Consider the following 13,997-nt stretch of genomic DNA (forward strand, 5'->3'; position numbering starts at 1 on the left):
TTTTCAGCAAGCTATTCATAAGTATCAGATGCCTCTAAGAAATTCTAACTACTAGTGTCGACTTTCCCTTTCCCCAGTAGGATATTTTTTGTAGGCCCCTAGAACTTGCACCCAAATATGAACCAACTGACCTTTTACAAGGACAGATACAAAGACCACAACACTTATTGAGTTCTGTCAAAGTCTTCTCAGCTTCTCTCATGTCCTTGTTTATCTGGTCCATGCCTTCTTCTATACGATCTAGTTTTTCTAAAAGGAAGTAGACAAAGCTTGAGGAGATCAGACATTACCGGAGAATTCTATTTGAAAGGGTGGCATCTAAACTGCAAGATATATTTGCACACTGACACTCCCCCCCCCACCACAAAACGCACTTCTTTGAAAGGTTAAGTGCTAGTGGCATATGTCACAACAGATGCTGCTTGCAGGTTTCTAGAATTCCTTGCTTAAGAGTCTTCCCCCCCACAGCATAGTATTTTTGTCATTTTGTGTTTACTTTAAGAGTTGCACGAAATTCCTGTTCTCAGGAAGGATACATCACACCACCATTACTTGGCTGTTATCCCTGGCTAACTTTAAACCAAAAGCAAAAACACAGGAATATCCTACTTGCCTTTCTATATCAATTAGAATTAAGGAAGCCAAAAGCTGATAAATGTGGACACCATAAAAACATTAGTACCAATTTTTGCAAGCCATGCAAGACGCCATATTCACAATTCCATTTTGTGTCCAAGAACTTACCTCCTTGTTCATCCAGCATGGTGATAGTCTTGACTCCTACATCCTGGGACTGTAAAGAAAAAGCTATTTTAAGTACAAAGTAAAAACACTCTAGTGCCAGTGAAAAATGCAATCCATCTTTGAACTACAACAGAACACTGGATTATAGAAGTTTATACTGAAGAATTACATCACTTCCATGAGACACACATACTTGACAAATAATGACCTCTAAATCTGTACATTTTTGCAGTGACAATGCTGTAAATTTTGGTGGAAATGGCATTGCTATTACCAGCCTTCTTCAAATATTTGTGCAGCGTTTTAAAAGTCTTGAGCTAAAAGCAGTGATGCACTGATAAATAATTTTTTTGGACAATACCAATGGCCTATTATTAACCAGACATAAATAGTCTGATAGCCGGTATGCAGCCCGGCAGCTTGGAGAGCAGCATTTGGCTGGTAAGTCTGTAGGCGAGGAACGGCATGGTGGGGGCAGATCAAGGCCCTGATGGTGTTGGAGGGAGTGGGGCAGAGCAGGGAAGGGGGGTACTCCCGCCATTGTGTGCACCCCCACAGGCAGCATTGGGGGGGGGGAGGGTGGCATGTGCCCCATGGATTTGGGCACAGGGCGAGGGTGGGCTACCCACTGCGGACTCAGGGCCAGGGGCTGTACCAGCTCCTTCCCAGTGGGGGTGGGGGCTGCAAGGGTGGCTATGGCAAATTCTGGGGTGGATGTAGCCCACCCCATACCCCCTTCCTCCTGGCAGCACCCCAGCCCAGCCCTCCCCCAGCCAGGAAGAAGTTGGTGCAGCCCCAATCCCACAGCCTACCCTCAGTCTGTGCACAAATCTGAGGGGGCCCCCCCACATGCCTCCTCCGGGGGTGTGCACAGCAGCAGGGAGCCACCCCCCTCCCTCCATCCCTGGACGAGCAACCATGACTGTCCTGTGCCCTGCCCTGGCTGTGCAGCCCCTGCCCCAGCCCTACTCCCTCCCTCACTGTGGAGAACTTGATCTGCCCTCCCTCACCTCTTCTCTTAAACATGCTGACTCACTCTTTTAAAGTGTGAAACATGGATGCACTGTGTTTCGAAAGTTGGTTTTAGCGTATTCTACCCCCATAACCTTCACTTTCCACTACTGCTTAATGTTTGAGGCCTTCACTGAGACCAGAAAAAGAAAAAATTGAATTTTGCTGCAAGAGAACTGCCCAATCTAAGTTCAGTCTCTGGACCCTGCATCAGCTGTTTGAAGGATCAGTCATCCTCTTCTCAATTTTAGAGCCAGATAAACTCAAGAACAGTCCTGGCACTGGAGAAATCAGTGTCTGAAGGGATCAGTGTCTAAAAGTGGACATTAAGGACACGTAATTTTAAGTAACCATAGCTTAGCATGAGCTTATTAGGCTAAAACATACTATGCCAAGGCAAATTTAGGTTTCTGATGATTGCTTAAAAAGGTATTTTTTTTAAAAAGGAACTTTGAACTACAAGTGCAGAAGAAGTCTGGTATCAGTACCAGATTCTAGTACTCAACATCTTGCACTAGCGTAAAAATCAGAAGAACTGGTGCCAGCCTCTCTTTCCTACGAAGTCTGGCAGCACGAGACTGCCAACATAGGTCCCCATTTTGTATCATCTCCTGAATCTCAACTCAGGTCCTCACAGTGAAGAGTCATCTTTATAGCTCCTCTCAACCATGGGGGCAAGAAAATCTTCAAGTCTTTATTGTTTTAGGTCTCCCCATCATCTCAGAATGGAAAAAAAAACCAAAAAAAAAACCAAACCTGTTCACAAAGCAGTAAACTACTTCAGTGCAGTTAGAAACAAAAGGAATGATATGCGTCAACTACAATGATCATTCACACAAGATCCACCCAGCCAAAACAGGGAGCTGCCTATACCTTACAATCTACAATATTCAAGCGCACAAACCACTTTGCAGAACAGGAAGTCTGCTAGGAGGAAGTTAATCTCTTCAACCTGTTAGGCATACATGAAACCTATGCTGAGAAGTAGATTGTATATAGAGCCTTCTCTTCTCCATATCCAAGTTGTTAAATATCTAGTAATGAAGTCTCTCTCAAACTACTGTCACTTTGCATGGATTTGACAAGGAGGAAGAAACAAGCTCATAGGCTTCAAATGCTTCATGTGGCCCATGAGCTTGTTTTTACATAAAGCTACCCAAATAATGCTTTGTGCCCAAAAGCTTATCAAACATTTTCTCCAAATAACCTCATTTTTCTAGAGTAATGGTGTTTCCTTGGATTAACTTGAACATTTTCTTACCTCAACAGCCAAGCCAAGAATTCTCCTCGTGCTTTCCAAAGACTAGAAAGAAAGCAAATTTCATTTGGTCAAGCTCATGTTGTAAGAGGATTAACAAATTATTCAAACATTAAACAGCTCACTACAACATAATAGTCAAGTACACCAACTTTCAATAACTTTGCCAATGTAAAAAGCAACTTTAAGAACCTGTCAGGATTATAATGATTTCAAGTCCTTTTCCATGAGTCAAGCTCATTTCTTAGTACTTGCTAAAGTCAGAGACAGCATTGATTACTGCCATGTTCTGCAATAAGAGCTGCACTTTGGGGCAAGTCGATGAAGATTACACTACAGCTAAACCAAAATTTTCAAGAACAAATGCTTTCAAAATCCAGGCTTTTAAAATTTTATCTTTAGGAACCAGCTTAGTTTACCAGCCTGAGTGCTGAGCCTTTTCTCACCCTTGTGACAGCTGTTGGGGGCTTTGCTCTTTTATTTCTTTAAAGTCAGGCAGATTCCAAGAGGCAAGTTAGGAGCCTAGGTTCAGGCACCTGTTTAAGAAATATTTTGGTCATCGCAGCTAAAGTTTCCAAACCAGGTAAGTAAGCTGCAAGTTTAGGATATTTGATTTTGCCTTGCCCGCTCTTTTCAAAGCTCATCTTACTGATCTAGATTTTACTGTTCTCAGAGATTACAAATCATTACCAAAAGAGTCTTGGCAAGTCATTTACCTCATCAGTGACCTGGTTGGCCCTCATCTGAATTTCTTCCGGAGACATTTCTGCCATGGTAAAATGTTATGTTATAGCCAGCTGATCAAGAATTAAGAAGGGCTGTTTTCTCTCTGCAAGAATAAAAACAAAACATTTACCTATAAGAAAGCAAATGTATGCAGATGATATGGATTCGTCACAACAGGCTGCTTCCACAGACTTTTCAGCTGAAGAGAGGACTGAAAAGTGCCTCTTTGACCTCCGTGTTTGCAGTACATGTGAAAGACCAAAAGTTTCCTTACTTCCTTTTGCACAGTACAGCATTTGTTTAGACTAGGAGGGACTGAACAGGAGGTATTAATTTATGTGCTCCAACACTGGAAAGAGTGACAAGTCAGGAAACAGGGCTGCCATCCACCCTCATGTTCCTCTTTGCTACAACTAGCCACTATCAAAATTGTACTATTATTAGATTTCCACTGCCACTGGATTTCAGCCCTACAAGGAAGGAACATATTAAATACTGGATGATGTTTTCATAAGTAGTTACCCCTACATGATATCCATCTCCCCCAACTAATGCTGAACAACAGGTTGCGCAAGTAGTTTCCCCCAGGGTCAACTAAATTTAAATTGTTACAGGTTCTTACCTACAAACTAAGCCACCAAGATAACACCAAGTCTTTAAAAGCTTTGCCTATGAAGGCTGTCTACAGTCTTCTTCATCAGTTTAATCCAAGATATGACATACTTGGAGAACATTGTTAGCTCCATCTGCAGTGGTTCTAGTAGTAACCTTAAAGAAAAAGGAAAAGAAAAAAAGACCCCAAACCAACCCATCCTTCTTTTGAAAGAGCAGAGCAGTATACACTGTCTTTGTTCCTACTCTGAATTGTTTTTCAGATTGAAAGTTTCAACAATGGTAAAAAAAGAAGAGTAACGGCAGAGTATTTTTCTGTTGCAACATTTTAGCTAAAGGAAAAGAATTACAGAAGAACAACCTTAACTCCAAGTTAGAGTCCCAATTAACTAACTTTTCATTCTGACTTGGGGGTATTGACTTTTTTTGTGATAACCAGATTTCATTTGGATTCCACTACAGGGCAGAGGCCAACTAACTGCTGCCAAGTCTTCCCAATTTGTTGCTTTAGACCTTAAATTTACCGTATTTGGTTTGTACAAACAAATGGTTTGCTTTATATGTATAAAATATGTAACTGCCAAATGATAGGGCTTTCAAACTACTGGACAGATTTTTTGGAACAGATTCTGGTACCTCTTTCCCCACAGGAGATGATAACCCTTAATCAAAAAACATTCTTCTCTCTCCTAGGTAAATGAAAAGGTACTCAGCATGCTGCCAAACATAATTTCTACCACCCAAAGTAGTCTTTTATTATGAGAAAATAATGGAATGGGTGAAAGAGTGGGCACAGCCTTTGCAATCCAGCCATCAGGCATGCATAATATAAAAAGCCGCTTAATGAGGAAAGCTCAGAGTAATCTAAAGGATGATTTAGATCAAATAAGCTTTGGCATAAAGTAGCAACTTCATCTTAATGTTCTTTGTACCCTGGCATTTCCATGTGGGGTTGGACAGTTTTGACTACTGTGGTTTTAAACTACTGGCTTACCCCAATTTAAACCATCACGGTTTTAACTGAATTTTGGACAAATGTCTTTCAAAGCTTTGCTAAAAGGCTGTTCTACTTTGGAACACAGATGTCATTATTAAAGGTTATATAAATGATGTTTTTAAAATGTGTATCCAGGTCTACATAGAATTTTTTTTTTTTTTTGAATTGCCAAATGACAATACAAAAGTTCTGTATAGGTATTAGGTACAACTTAAAGAAATCAAACCAATTCTTCTTGTATCATATTCTACATGCATACTCAAAAATCAAAATGCCAAAAAAAGTCAGATACAATGTTTAGTGAAAGTGACCACTACAGATTTAAAAACAAAACAAAAACCAAACCATGTTATGTTTAAAGAAAGTCCTGCTTGCAATATTCTTAAATAAATGTAACCTATGAAAAGTAAAACAGAAAGTTTCATGGTACATTACATTTTATTCTTCAAAACTCTGATTCAGAAGCTGGCTCTTTCACCTACTTTGGCATTAAGTATTTTATAGCGTATTAAAATTTATTCATTTTCTGGATCCCCAACCTGGTCCTTAAATTTATCTTGGATGAAACTAGAACTGGAAAATTCTTTCTACTCAAACAGATGTTGTAGCATTTTCACAGATGAGTCAAATATAAGACTTCTAGTTCTAGACACTTTGTCAAAAAAAAGACCACCATGTTGCTAGTTTTATATTCATCCTCATAATCCAACAAAAATAATTAGGGTAAGCACTTTTATATACCTGAAACAGCATTATCGGGGCAAGTTACAATCAATTTCTTACAAAATCTGCTGTAAAGCAGCATTTTGTCTTGCAATGAACCCCGCCCCCCCAGTGTATTGAGGATGAAGTGAGGCTAGCAAGTGTGCTAGGGTCAGGCAATTGCTAAATACAGATTTGATCAGCTTCACATATGGCAATGATTCCCAACCAGGGTGCCTTGAGATCCTTTCAAGAATGCCCCAGAGTGCCACAGTGTTGTGAGGTGTGAAAGTATGATTCACATGATGCGCCAGAGATTTCAAATAGGAATCCATAGTATTAAGAACACTGTGTGGTCTCTCTGACTTCCCAGCCTCAAGTCTAATGAGACTGAGAACCATTGGTAGATATTTGTTATATACAAGTAGTCACATGCTATATCTCTAGTTGTGGCATGCTTAATCTGAAGCGAGTTGAAAGCAACTGCTCTTGGTTTTAGTTGCCAACACAGGTGGTTTGCCTCTTTGTACAGCTGTCTTGCTGATAATTTTGAAAATGTTGTTCTGAAAGTCGAACTTAAATTTTTCCATGTAAAACTAAAAAAAGATTTAAAGGCATGCCACTTGGCTGTCCCCATCTTGTTTCCCCTGGCAGTTGGGATGCCTTACAGTTGTCAAGGTGGACAGAAGATAAGGTAAATTTGCATCTCAAACCAAGGATTGGTAACCTTTTGCCACTGAGGGTCATTTCTTGCAACCCTGGGGGCACTTCCCCTGCTTCAGAGAATTAACTGAATATGGCAGGCAATAAGATCTTGGAGATTCCTCCTTGGTAGCATGCTCCAGTCAAGGGGTCAAATTCCCTGAGCTGCTGAAGGCATGATCCAGCCCATGGGCCATACACTGCTGTTATAGATCAACTAAAATCAGAGATGCACAAGCTCTTGTAAACAACAGCCTAGTCAAATGCTGCAAAGAGACTGCAAGAAGTAGAGCCTGGTGTTTTGGTAAGTATTCCTCAAGCTGTACAACTTTATTAGCAGTAGATTTCAGAATTAGATACACCATTTTCCCAACAGTTCGTGAAGTGAGGCACAACAGCTTGAAGAGTCATGATCTTTTGCTTCTTCTTGGCTCTTGTAGAACTTCCCACATGGTCACCGAGAAAACTCTTCTCAAAGTGCACTTTAATTTTCTTCTTTGTTAGCTTCTAGAGCAAGGCATTTTTAGGTGTTATGATTACTCCCAGTGTCCCCTGGTGACTAGGGTGGGAAATCTATCCTATTGATATACAAAAGGACTATGCCAGGATTATTAGGAATAACTGACCAGCCATCATGAATCACTCCTTTTTGGTCCTGCTGTGCTGTGTGTTCAACTTCATTCACCTTTAAAACAGATTGTGGGCTAGCCTCTTTCTAGAAGGGGGCTTATATTCAAGCCTCAAAAAAAAAAAAAAAAAAGTCTGAAGGAATGAATACTGATGTAGGTCTAGCTCATCTTTCCCTCTCTTCACTTTAAGTTTTTAAACCATATGCTTTGCAATTTTCAGTTGAGGAAGTCCTACCAGATCTGAAGGAATACTTGGCATGTGATACCCATTATTATAAAGAAAAGAAACAGTCTTCAAATCTGTGATAAGACATGATTCCTTACTTCTGATTCTGAAGTAATTTGCATTTGTCATTCATTCAGAATCAAGGAAGTCTTCATCCTGGTTATTCCTACCCTTGCATGTTTCCCCGTGACATCTCATTCAAATGGCTTCCCACTGCCCCCTCACTTTGTTCGTGTCCCAAAAATTCCCTCTTTGCTGTTCAAAGAACTGCAGGATTGGGTCTCTCTTTCTTCTGAACTATAGATATGCAAATGTAACATTATCTGCTATGAACTTTTGTCATTACTCTTTCGACTGACACATTCCTGAACAAAATAAGTAGTCATGGGCACTTAGCAGGGCTTTAAAGTAGAGGGAAACTGTAGGGTAAAACTATTTATACAATATTGAAAGTTACAAATTTAACCCAAAGTGGTGTGAATAATTAAATATTCAGCTTACTTTTTCTTTGAATACAAGTACCAAACTTTAAAAAAATGTAAGCTTCTTCTTCAGAAGCCTCAGCTACACTAACAGCATGCGTTCTGATGGCTGTTTTTATTATATGAAGCATGAAAATTCAACTTAGTTTGAGACCTTTGTGGAATATTAAAAAAAAATTTAGAGACCATTATTTTTTGTAACATTTTAATTAATTGTAACATTTTCTTATTGAAAGTCAGTTTAGCTGGTTTAAAACAGTTTTAAGCATTATCTTTGTCAAACTAAAGAGGTGTTTTTTGGGGGTTCCCCCCTCTCCCCCAGACAGCACTGAGCCAATGCCCCTTTAATGTTACATAATGGATTGCTGACAGTTTCTTAAACTTAAAGTTGTGTCAACTCTTAGTCAAAACTCAATTGCAAGTTCTGGTCTGCCCAACAACCTGATTAATCCCTCACCCTAAAGAGACAGCCTTCCATTTGCAATGCTAAAACTTGCTTTAAAACAAAACAAAACAAAACCTAGTTATTCCCTCATTCCTGTGAAGAGGGAGGTTCTGATTTAGCTTGCCGATAGGGGATGAAATTGAGAGCGGTATTTAGTACTAGACAATGGTTTGAAAGTAACAGCTGTTAGGCAAACTTTATTTCCTGCTTTGGCCATAGCTACTTCGGGAACGAAGTGGTTTCTCAACAGAGCTCAGCTTCCTCAGCTCTGCCTACTTATTTGAGTAACTCAGAACTAGAGTAATAGCCTACAGTTCCCATAGTTTCACCACAAACATATCTATTCCAAAACAACTGGAAACTAACCTAACAAACTTGACACCAAGGAAATCCAATCTTTAAAGAAAAAAAAAGAAGATATAGTAGACATACCTATACAGCAGTGAGACTCAGCAAGGACATTCCCCTCCCAGCGCTAGTAATACATTTTCAACTTGGAAAATATGCTTGGTAGATACTCCAGGGAGTTCCTCTGTTGCAGATCAAAGCCTTGAGTGGCTATATACTTGAGAACAGCTACTAGGGATAACCCAAGGCAACATCACCACATTTCTGCATTTGAAGCAGGGCAGGCTATTACTGTGGTACAGACCCAGAGCACACCAAAAATGCTATGCATCTTCTCCAAAGTAAGCGTTAACAAGGGAATCACCCATTCCACCCTTATCCAAGTATTCTCCAAGATTCCTTTGAACCTGAAGTGTACATACCTTACACTGAATGACACATTTAGCAACTATCCACAAGAAATCATTACAAAGAGACAGTAAGTGTTTTCAGAAAGAGAAGGGGGAGGGAGAAGGAAAAGAACACGTAGGTTGGACATCCTGTGAAGCTACATGGCCCACATGACCCACCTCTGCAGGCAAAGGGAAGATCCAGCTCACAGGTTGTGTGTTTGATACCCCTGCCATATAGTGATGTCCTCACTTTGCAACTCCAATGAACAAACAGTACTACAAAGTACACCATTTCTAATTAGAGATATTGTAGCAATTTAGTTTCAACCCACAAGTTACAGAACACAAAACCCCTCAGATATGTTTTCAAAATAGAAAAAAATTATTTGATAAGTGATCCAATCTAGGTTTTAGCAGGTAAAGCATAGATTTCTTTACTGAACTAAGTATAAGATGACAAACTTGGCTTTTAGAGTTTTAACTATTTAACGTTGGCTCTTAGTGTAAGCAGCAGTCACCTGAAGGTCAGAGTTGTTTTTTTAATATCTACTGAAGCCCAGAAGAAATATACATGGGGAAGTAAGTTTGTACCTCAACTCTGACAAAATAAGGAACCCCACTGAGATAGGAGTGTGAAAAGGTGGCTGGTAGGTAACAAAATGGACTTTGCACCTATGAGGTTAGGCTCCTGGACTGGAAAAAGTCACACAACTAATTGTTCAATTATTAAATGTTATTTAAGTGACTACGTCTTAAAAAAAAAAAAAAAATTCTATACCAGTTTATACTGCTTGGTCAACCAAGCAGCTACTTACTTTTGCAATGCTGATGCACAACATCCATTTTCAGCACCTTCTATGTTACAGTTCAAGCCCTCTCAAAAATGGAGGGAGTCCCTGTTCCCCGGAGCACTCCCAGGAGTGACAAGAAATAATGGTCACAAGCTGGCAGAGGGTAGATTCAGGCTAGATATCAGGAGGTGCTACTTCACTGTCAGGGCGGCTAGGATCTGGAACCAACTTCTAAGGGAAGTGGTGCTCACTCCTACCCTGGGGGTCTTCAAAAGGAGGCTGCATGAACACCTGGCCGGGGTCATTTGACCCCAGTACTCTTTCCTGCCATAGCAGGGGGTCGGACTTGATGCTCAGGTCCCTTCCGACCCTACCAACTATGAAACACAAACTACAGATACTTCTATTACATCAGAATAGCACATTGCTGTTTTCAGAAGGAAAATGGAATGATTAGCTCTGAACACAAGATGAGGAAAGTTCCCAGACATCCATAAAGCACAAGGAATGAATTCCTTAAATCTTAGGGGTTGACTCGATGCTTAGAAAGCCTTTCAAGGGTCATAAGTAGGGGCGCACTGATAGAGATTTTGGGGGCCAATACCAGTAGCCAATTTTTAAGGAGGCATATTGGCCGATACCAAACTGATTTCTGATACAGCTGTGTGCAGCTGGCAAGTCTGTTGTGGTGGAAGGGGGAGGAAAGGGGAGGGGAGGCAGATCAACACCCCCCCATGGTGACCGAGGAGTGGGGCTGGAGTAGGCTCTGCCCAGCTAGGGAGGAAAGAAAGGTTGTGTGCCCCCAGATCTGTGTGGGGCAGGCTGGGCAGGCTGCATCTGTGGGCTGTGGATGGGGGCCACACTGCTGTGCTCGGTGCAGGTGCCAGAGGTGCTGCAAGCGCAGCCCCCAGCCCATAGCTGCAGCCCACCCCATGCAGATCATGGAGTACATGCCCCCCCCAGACAAGCAGCAGGAACTGCTGGACAAGCAGACAAGCCACTCCCAGTCCTGTGCCCACCCCACCCTGGCTGGGAAGTGCCTACCCCAGCCCCACTCTCTTCCCTCACTGTAGGCAGTGTTGATCTGCCCCACTCCTTCCCTCTCCCCACAATGAACTTACCAACCACGCTCTGCTCCTCGCTGCCTGTGTGCTGCGCTGCAGCTGTGCACAGGCACAGGCATTTATAGGCTGAATTTAATTGGCCACATCTGGCTGATTTCCAATATAGTCAATTTTCTTCATATCAGTGCCAAGCCAATATCAGACTGATGCATCGCTGCACCTCTAGTCATAAGTGTTTATTTTGCACAAAAAGTTTGAAGACTTCACAAAGAGCAAGCCCTTGATGGACTTTAGTAAGTGGCAACAACTGCTGAAAGAGAAAATTCTCATCTTGGCTTAAGTACAGAATATGAACAAAAACTGAAATATGCTTTTAACCTGTTCAGTTTTTTTCAATACAGGTTTCCCCTCACTTTTTGCAGGAACACATGTACAGCATAACGGTGCATAGCTCAAATATGCATAAAGGGAACCCACTTTACAACATAACAAATAGGGATACTTTTCAAGACCTTGACCGTACTGACCCCCAGACCCATGCCTACCACTTTTACAAAACAATTTTGGTACTCACAACAGCAGACAGTTCACACAAGCACAGGGAACTATCAAAGTGGGGATGGCAACTACAGAAACACATTGCAGATAACAGGAGAAGCACAGATCCACACAGGAGACTATATTTTGGTGCACATCACTCCCACAGTGCAGCGCACAAAGCAGCTGACTGCGGGCTTCCACCACACCGATCGCATAAGACTGAATTCACCTTGCATATAACGACTTCTTGGTATAAAAAGGGTCATCACGTAAGAGCAAATTTACACATACAGAACCCGCATAAAGCAAGGGGAAACCTGTACATCTCTCTTCAAAGGCAGCAAAACGTCCATGTGCTACAAGGTTAGAGAAAACATGTTTACTATGCAACTGAACAGGACTTTATTTTCAAGGTTAAACTATGTCAAATAAAAACTAATTTCAGTCAGAAACTACATAAATTGTGTGTATGGTTTGGTATATACATACACCTTTAGCTCTTTCATGGAAAGAGGGCTCTTCTCTTAACAGGTTTCCTAATCAATCACTTTTCCACAGATGAGAAAATATGAAACCTGAAAAGCCTAATGAGTATAACTTCCCTCACTCCTTAGATGGGGAAAAGCTATTTACAAAAAAAAAGTTCCAGCAGGAGTTTTGATAAGCGCTTCTGCTTCATTCCTGAAAAAAGTAAATCTAAACAGTCAAGCAAAATTAATAAGAATTCATAGATTTTTCTATAGACATTAGGGCTGGAAGGGACCTTGGAAGGTCATAGAGTCCAGCCCCCTGCCCGAAAGGCAGGAAGTCAGCTGGGGTCATAGAATCCCAGCAAGATAAGCATCCAATTTACTCTTGAAGGTGTTCAATGTAGGTGCTTGAACCGCCTCCGATGGCACGCTGTTCCAGACGTTGGGGGCTCGGACAGTAAAGAAATTCTTCCTTATGTCCAGCCCGAAATGGTCTTGCACGAGTTTGTAACCATTCGACCTCGTCATCCCTTGGGGCGCTTGGGGTGAACAAACATTCCCCCAGATACTGGTGCTCACCCCTGATAAACTTATAGGTGGCCATCAGATCACCCCTGAGCCTGTGCTTTTCCAGGCTAAAGAGCCCCACAGCTCTCAGCCTGTCTTTGTAAGGTCTGTTTTCCTGACCTCTGATCATGAGCGTGGCTCTCCTCTACACTCTCTCAAGCTTCTCCACATCCTTTTTGAATTGTGGAGCCCAAAACTGGACGCAGTACTCCAGCTGCAGCCTCAACAAGGACTAGTACAACGGGAGAATGACGTCCTGGGATTTGCTTGAGAAGCATCTATGGATGCAAGCCAACGTTTTGCTCGCTTTACTAGCTGCAGCATCACATTGCAGGCTCATGTTCATCTTGCGGTCAATGATGACCCCCAAGTCTCTCTCTTCCATCGTGCTAGTTAGTGTAGCACTGCTGAGTCTATAAGGATGCTGCAGGTTTTTCCTCCCAAGGTGGAAAACCTTGCATTTCAGTGTTAAACACCATCAGGTTCTTGTCCACCCATTTGCTGAGCCTGTCCAAGTCAGCCCAGATTGCCCTCCTGTCTTCTGGTGTGGATGCTTTACCCCAAAGTTTGGTGTCATCGGCAAACTTGGCCAGTCCACTTCTGAATCCAATGTCCACATCATTAATGAAGATGTTGAACAATATGGGCCCAAGGACAGAATTCATGAATTCTTATTATAGTTTATTATTTTATCTGTTCCTTGCAGCTTTATTATAAACTGCCTCCAGCCTTGTTTGAGAAGTGGTATAGAATCAATCAAATGTATACAGGTCAGTCGCATCTTACGCGGGGGTTAGGTTCTCAAGTCAGTGCGTAACGCGAAAATCATGTATAGTCAAATCACGTATTACTGTACCGGTGATTTGACTAGTGGCGACTGCCTCTGCCTCCAAAACCTCCCGCCGCCGCGGAGCCATACTTAGAGCTGTGCGGCCGGCAGCAGCGGCGGTGCAGTGTGTGGTGGTGGTGAGGATGGCTGCGTGCCGCCCGGCCACCACCACACTGCCAGCGGTGACTGCCTCTGCCTCCAAAACCTCCCTCTGCTGCGGAGCCGTACTTAGAGCTGTGCAGCCGGCAGCAGCAGCGCAGCGCAGGGTGGTGGTGTGGATGGCTGCGTGTCACCCGGCTACCAGCACACTGCCACTGCCGCCTGGTGGCCGGCCACACAGCTCCAGGCACGGCTCCATGGCAATAGCGGGAGGTTTTGGAGGCAGCGGCTGTCACCGCTGTAATGGGCCTCCAGGTAAACTCAAGCCCTGCCGCCCCTCCCACCCCGCCTATAGTTGAATTT

At 42.4% G+C, this 13,997-nt stretch overlaps 1 protein-coding gene across 4 annotated transcripts in view; it reads right to left on the reverse strand.

Moving 5' to 3' along the window:
• The window catches only part of SNAP23 (synaptosome associated protein 23), a 32,805-nt gene that overhangs the window by 10,200 nt on the left and 8,608 nt on the right, over positions 1–13,997 (reverse strand). For all 4 annotated transcript variants that reach the window (XM_019496509.2, XM_019496510.2, XM_014595523.3 and 1 more), the window contains exons 2-5: positions 3,730–3,842; positions 3,017–3,058; positions 745–793; positions 132–249 (exon numbers count right to left, since the gene is read on the reverse strand). In XM_019496509.2, the coding sequence (XP_019352054.1) occupies positions 132–249; positions 745–793; positions 3,017–3,058; positions 3,730–3,786 (266 nt within the window). In that variant the 5' untranslated portion in view covers positions 3,787–3,842. The remainder of the gene's footprint in view (positions 1–131; positions 250–744; positions 794–3,016; positions 3,059–3,729; positions 3,843–13,997) is intronic.

Source organism: Alligator mississippiensis, chromosome 2 (assembly GCF_030867095.1).
Source record: "Alligator mississippiensis isolate rAllMis1 chromosome 2, rAllMis1, whole genome shotgun sequence".
In the NCBI taxonomy this organism is placed as follows: Eukaryota; Metazoa; Chordata; order Crocodylia; family Alligatoridae; genus Alligator; species Alligator mississippiensis.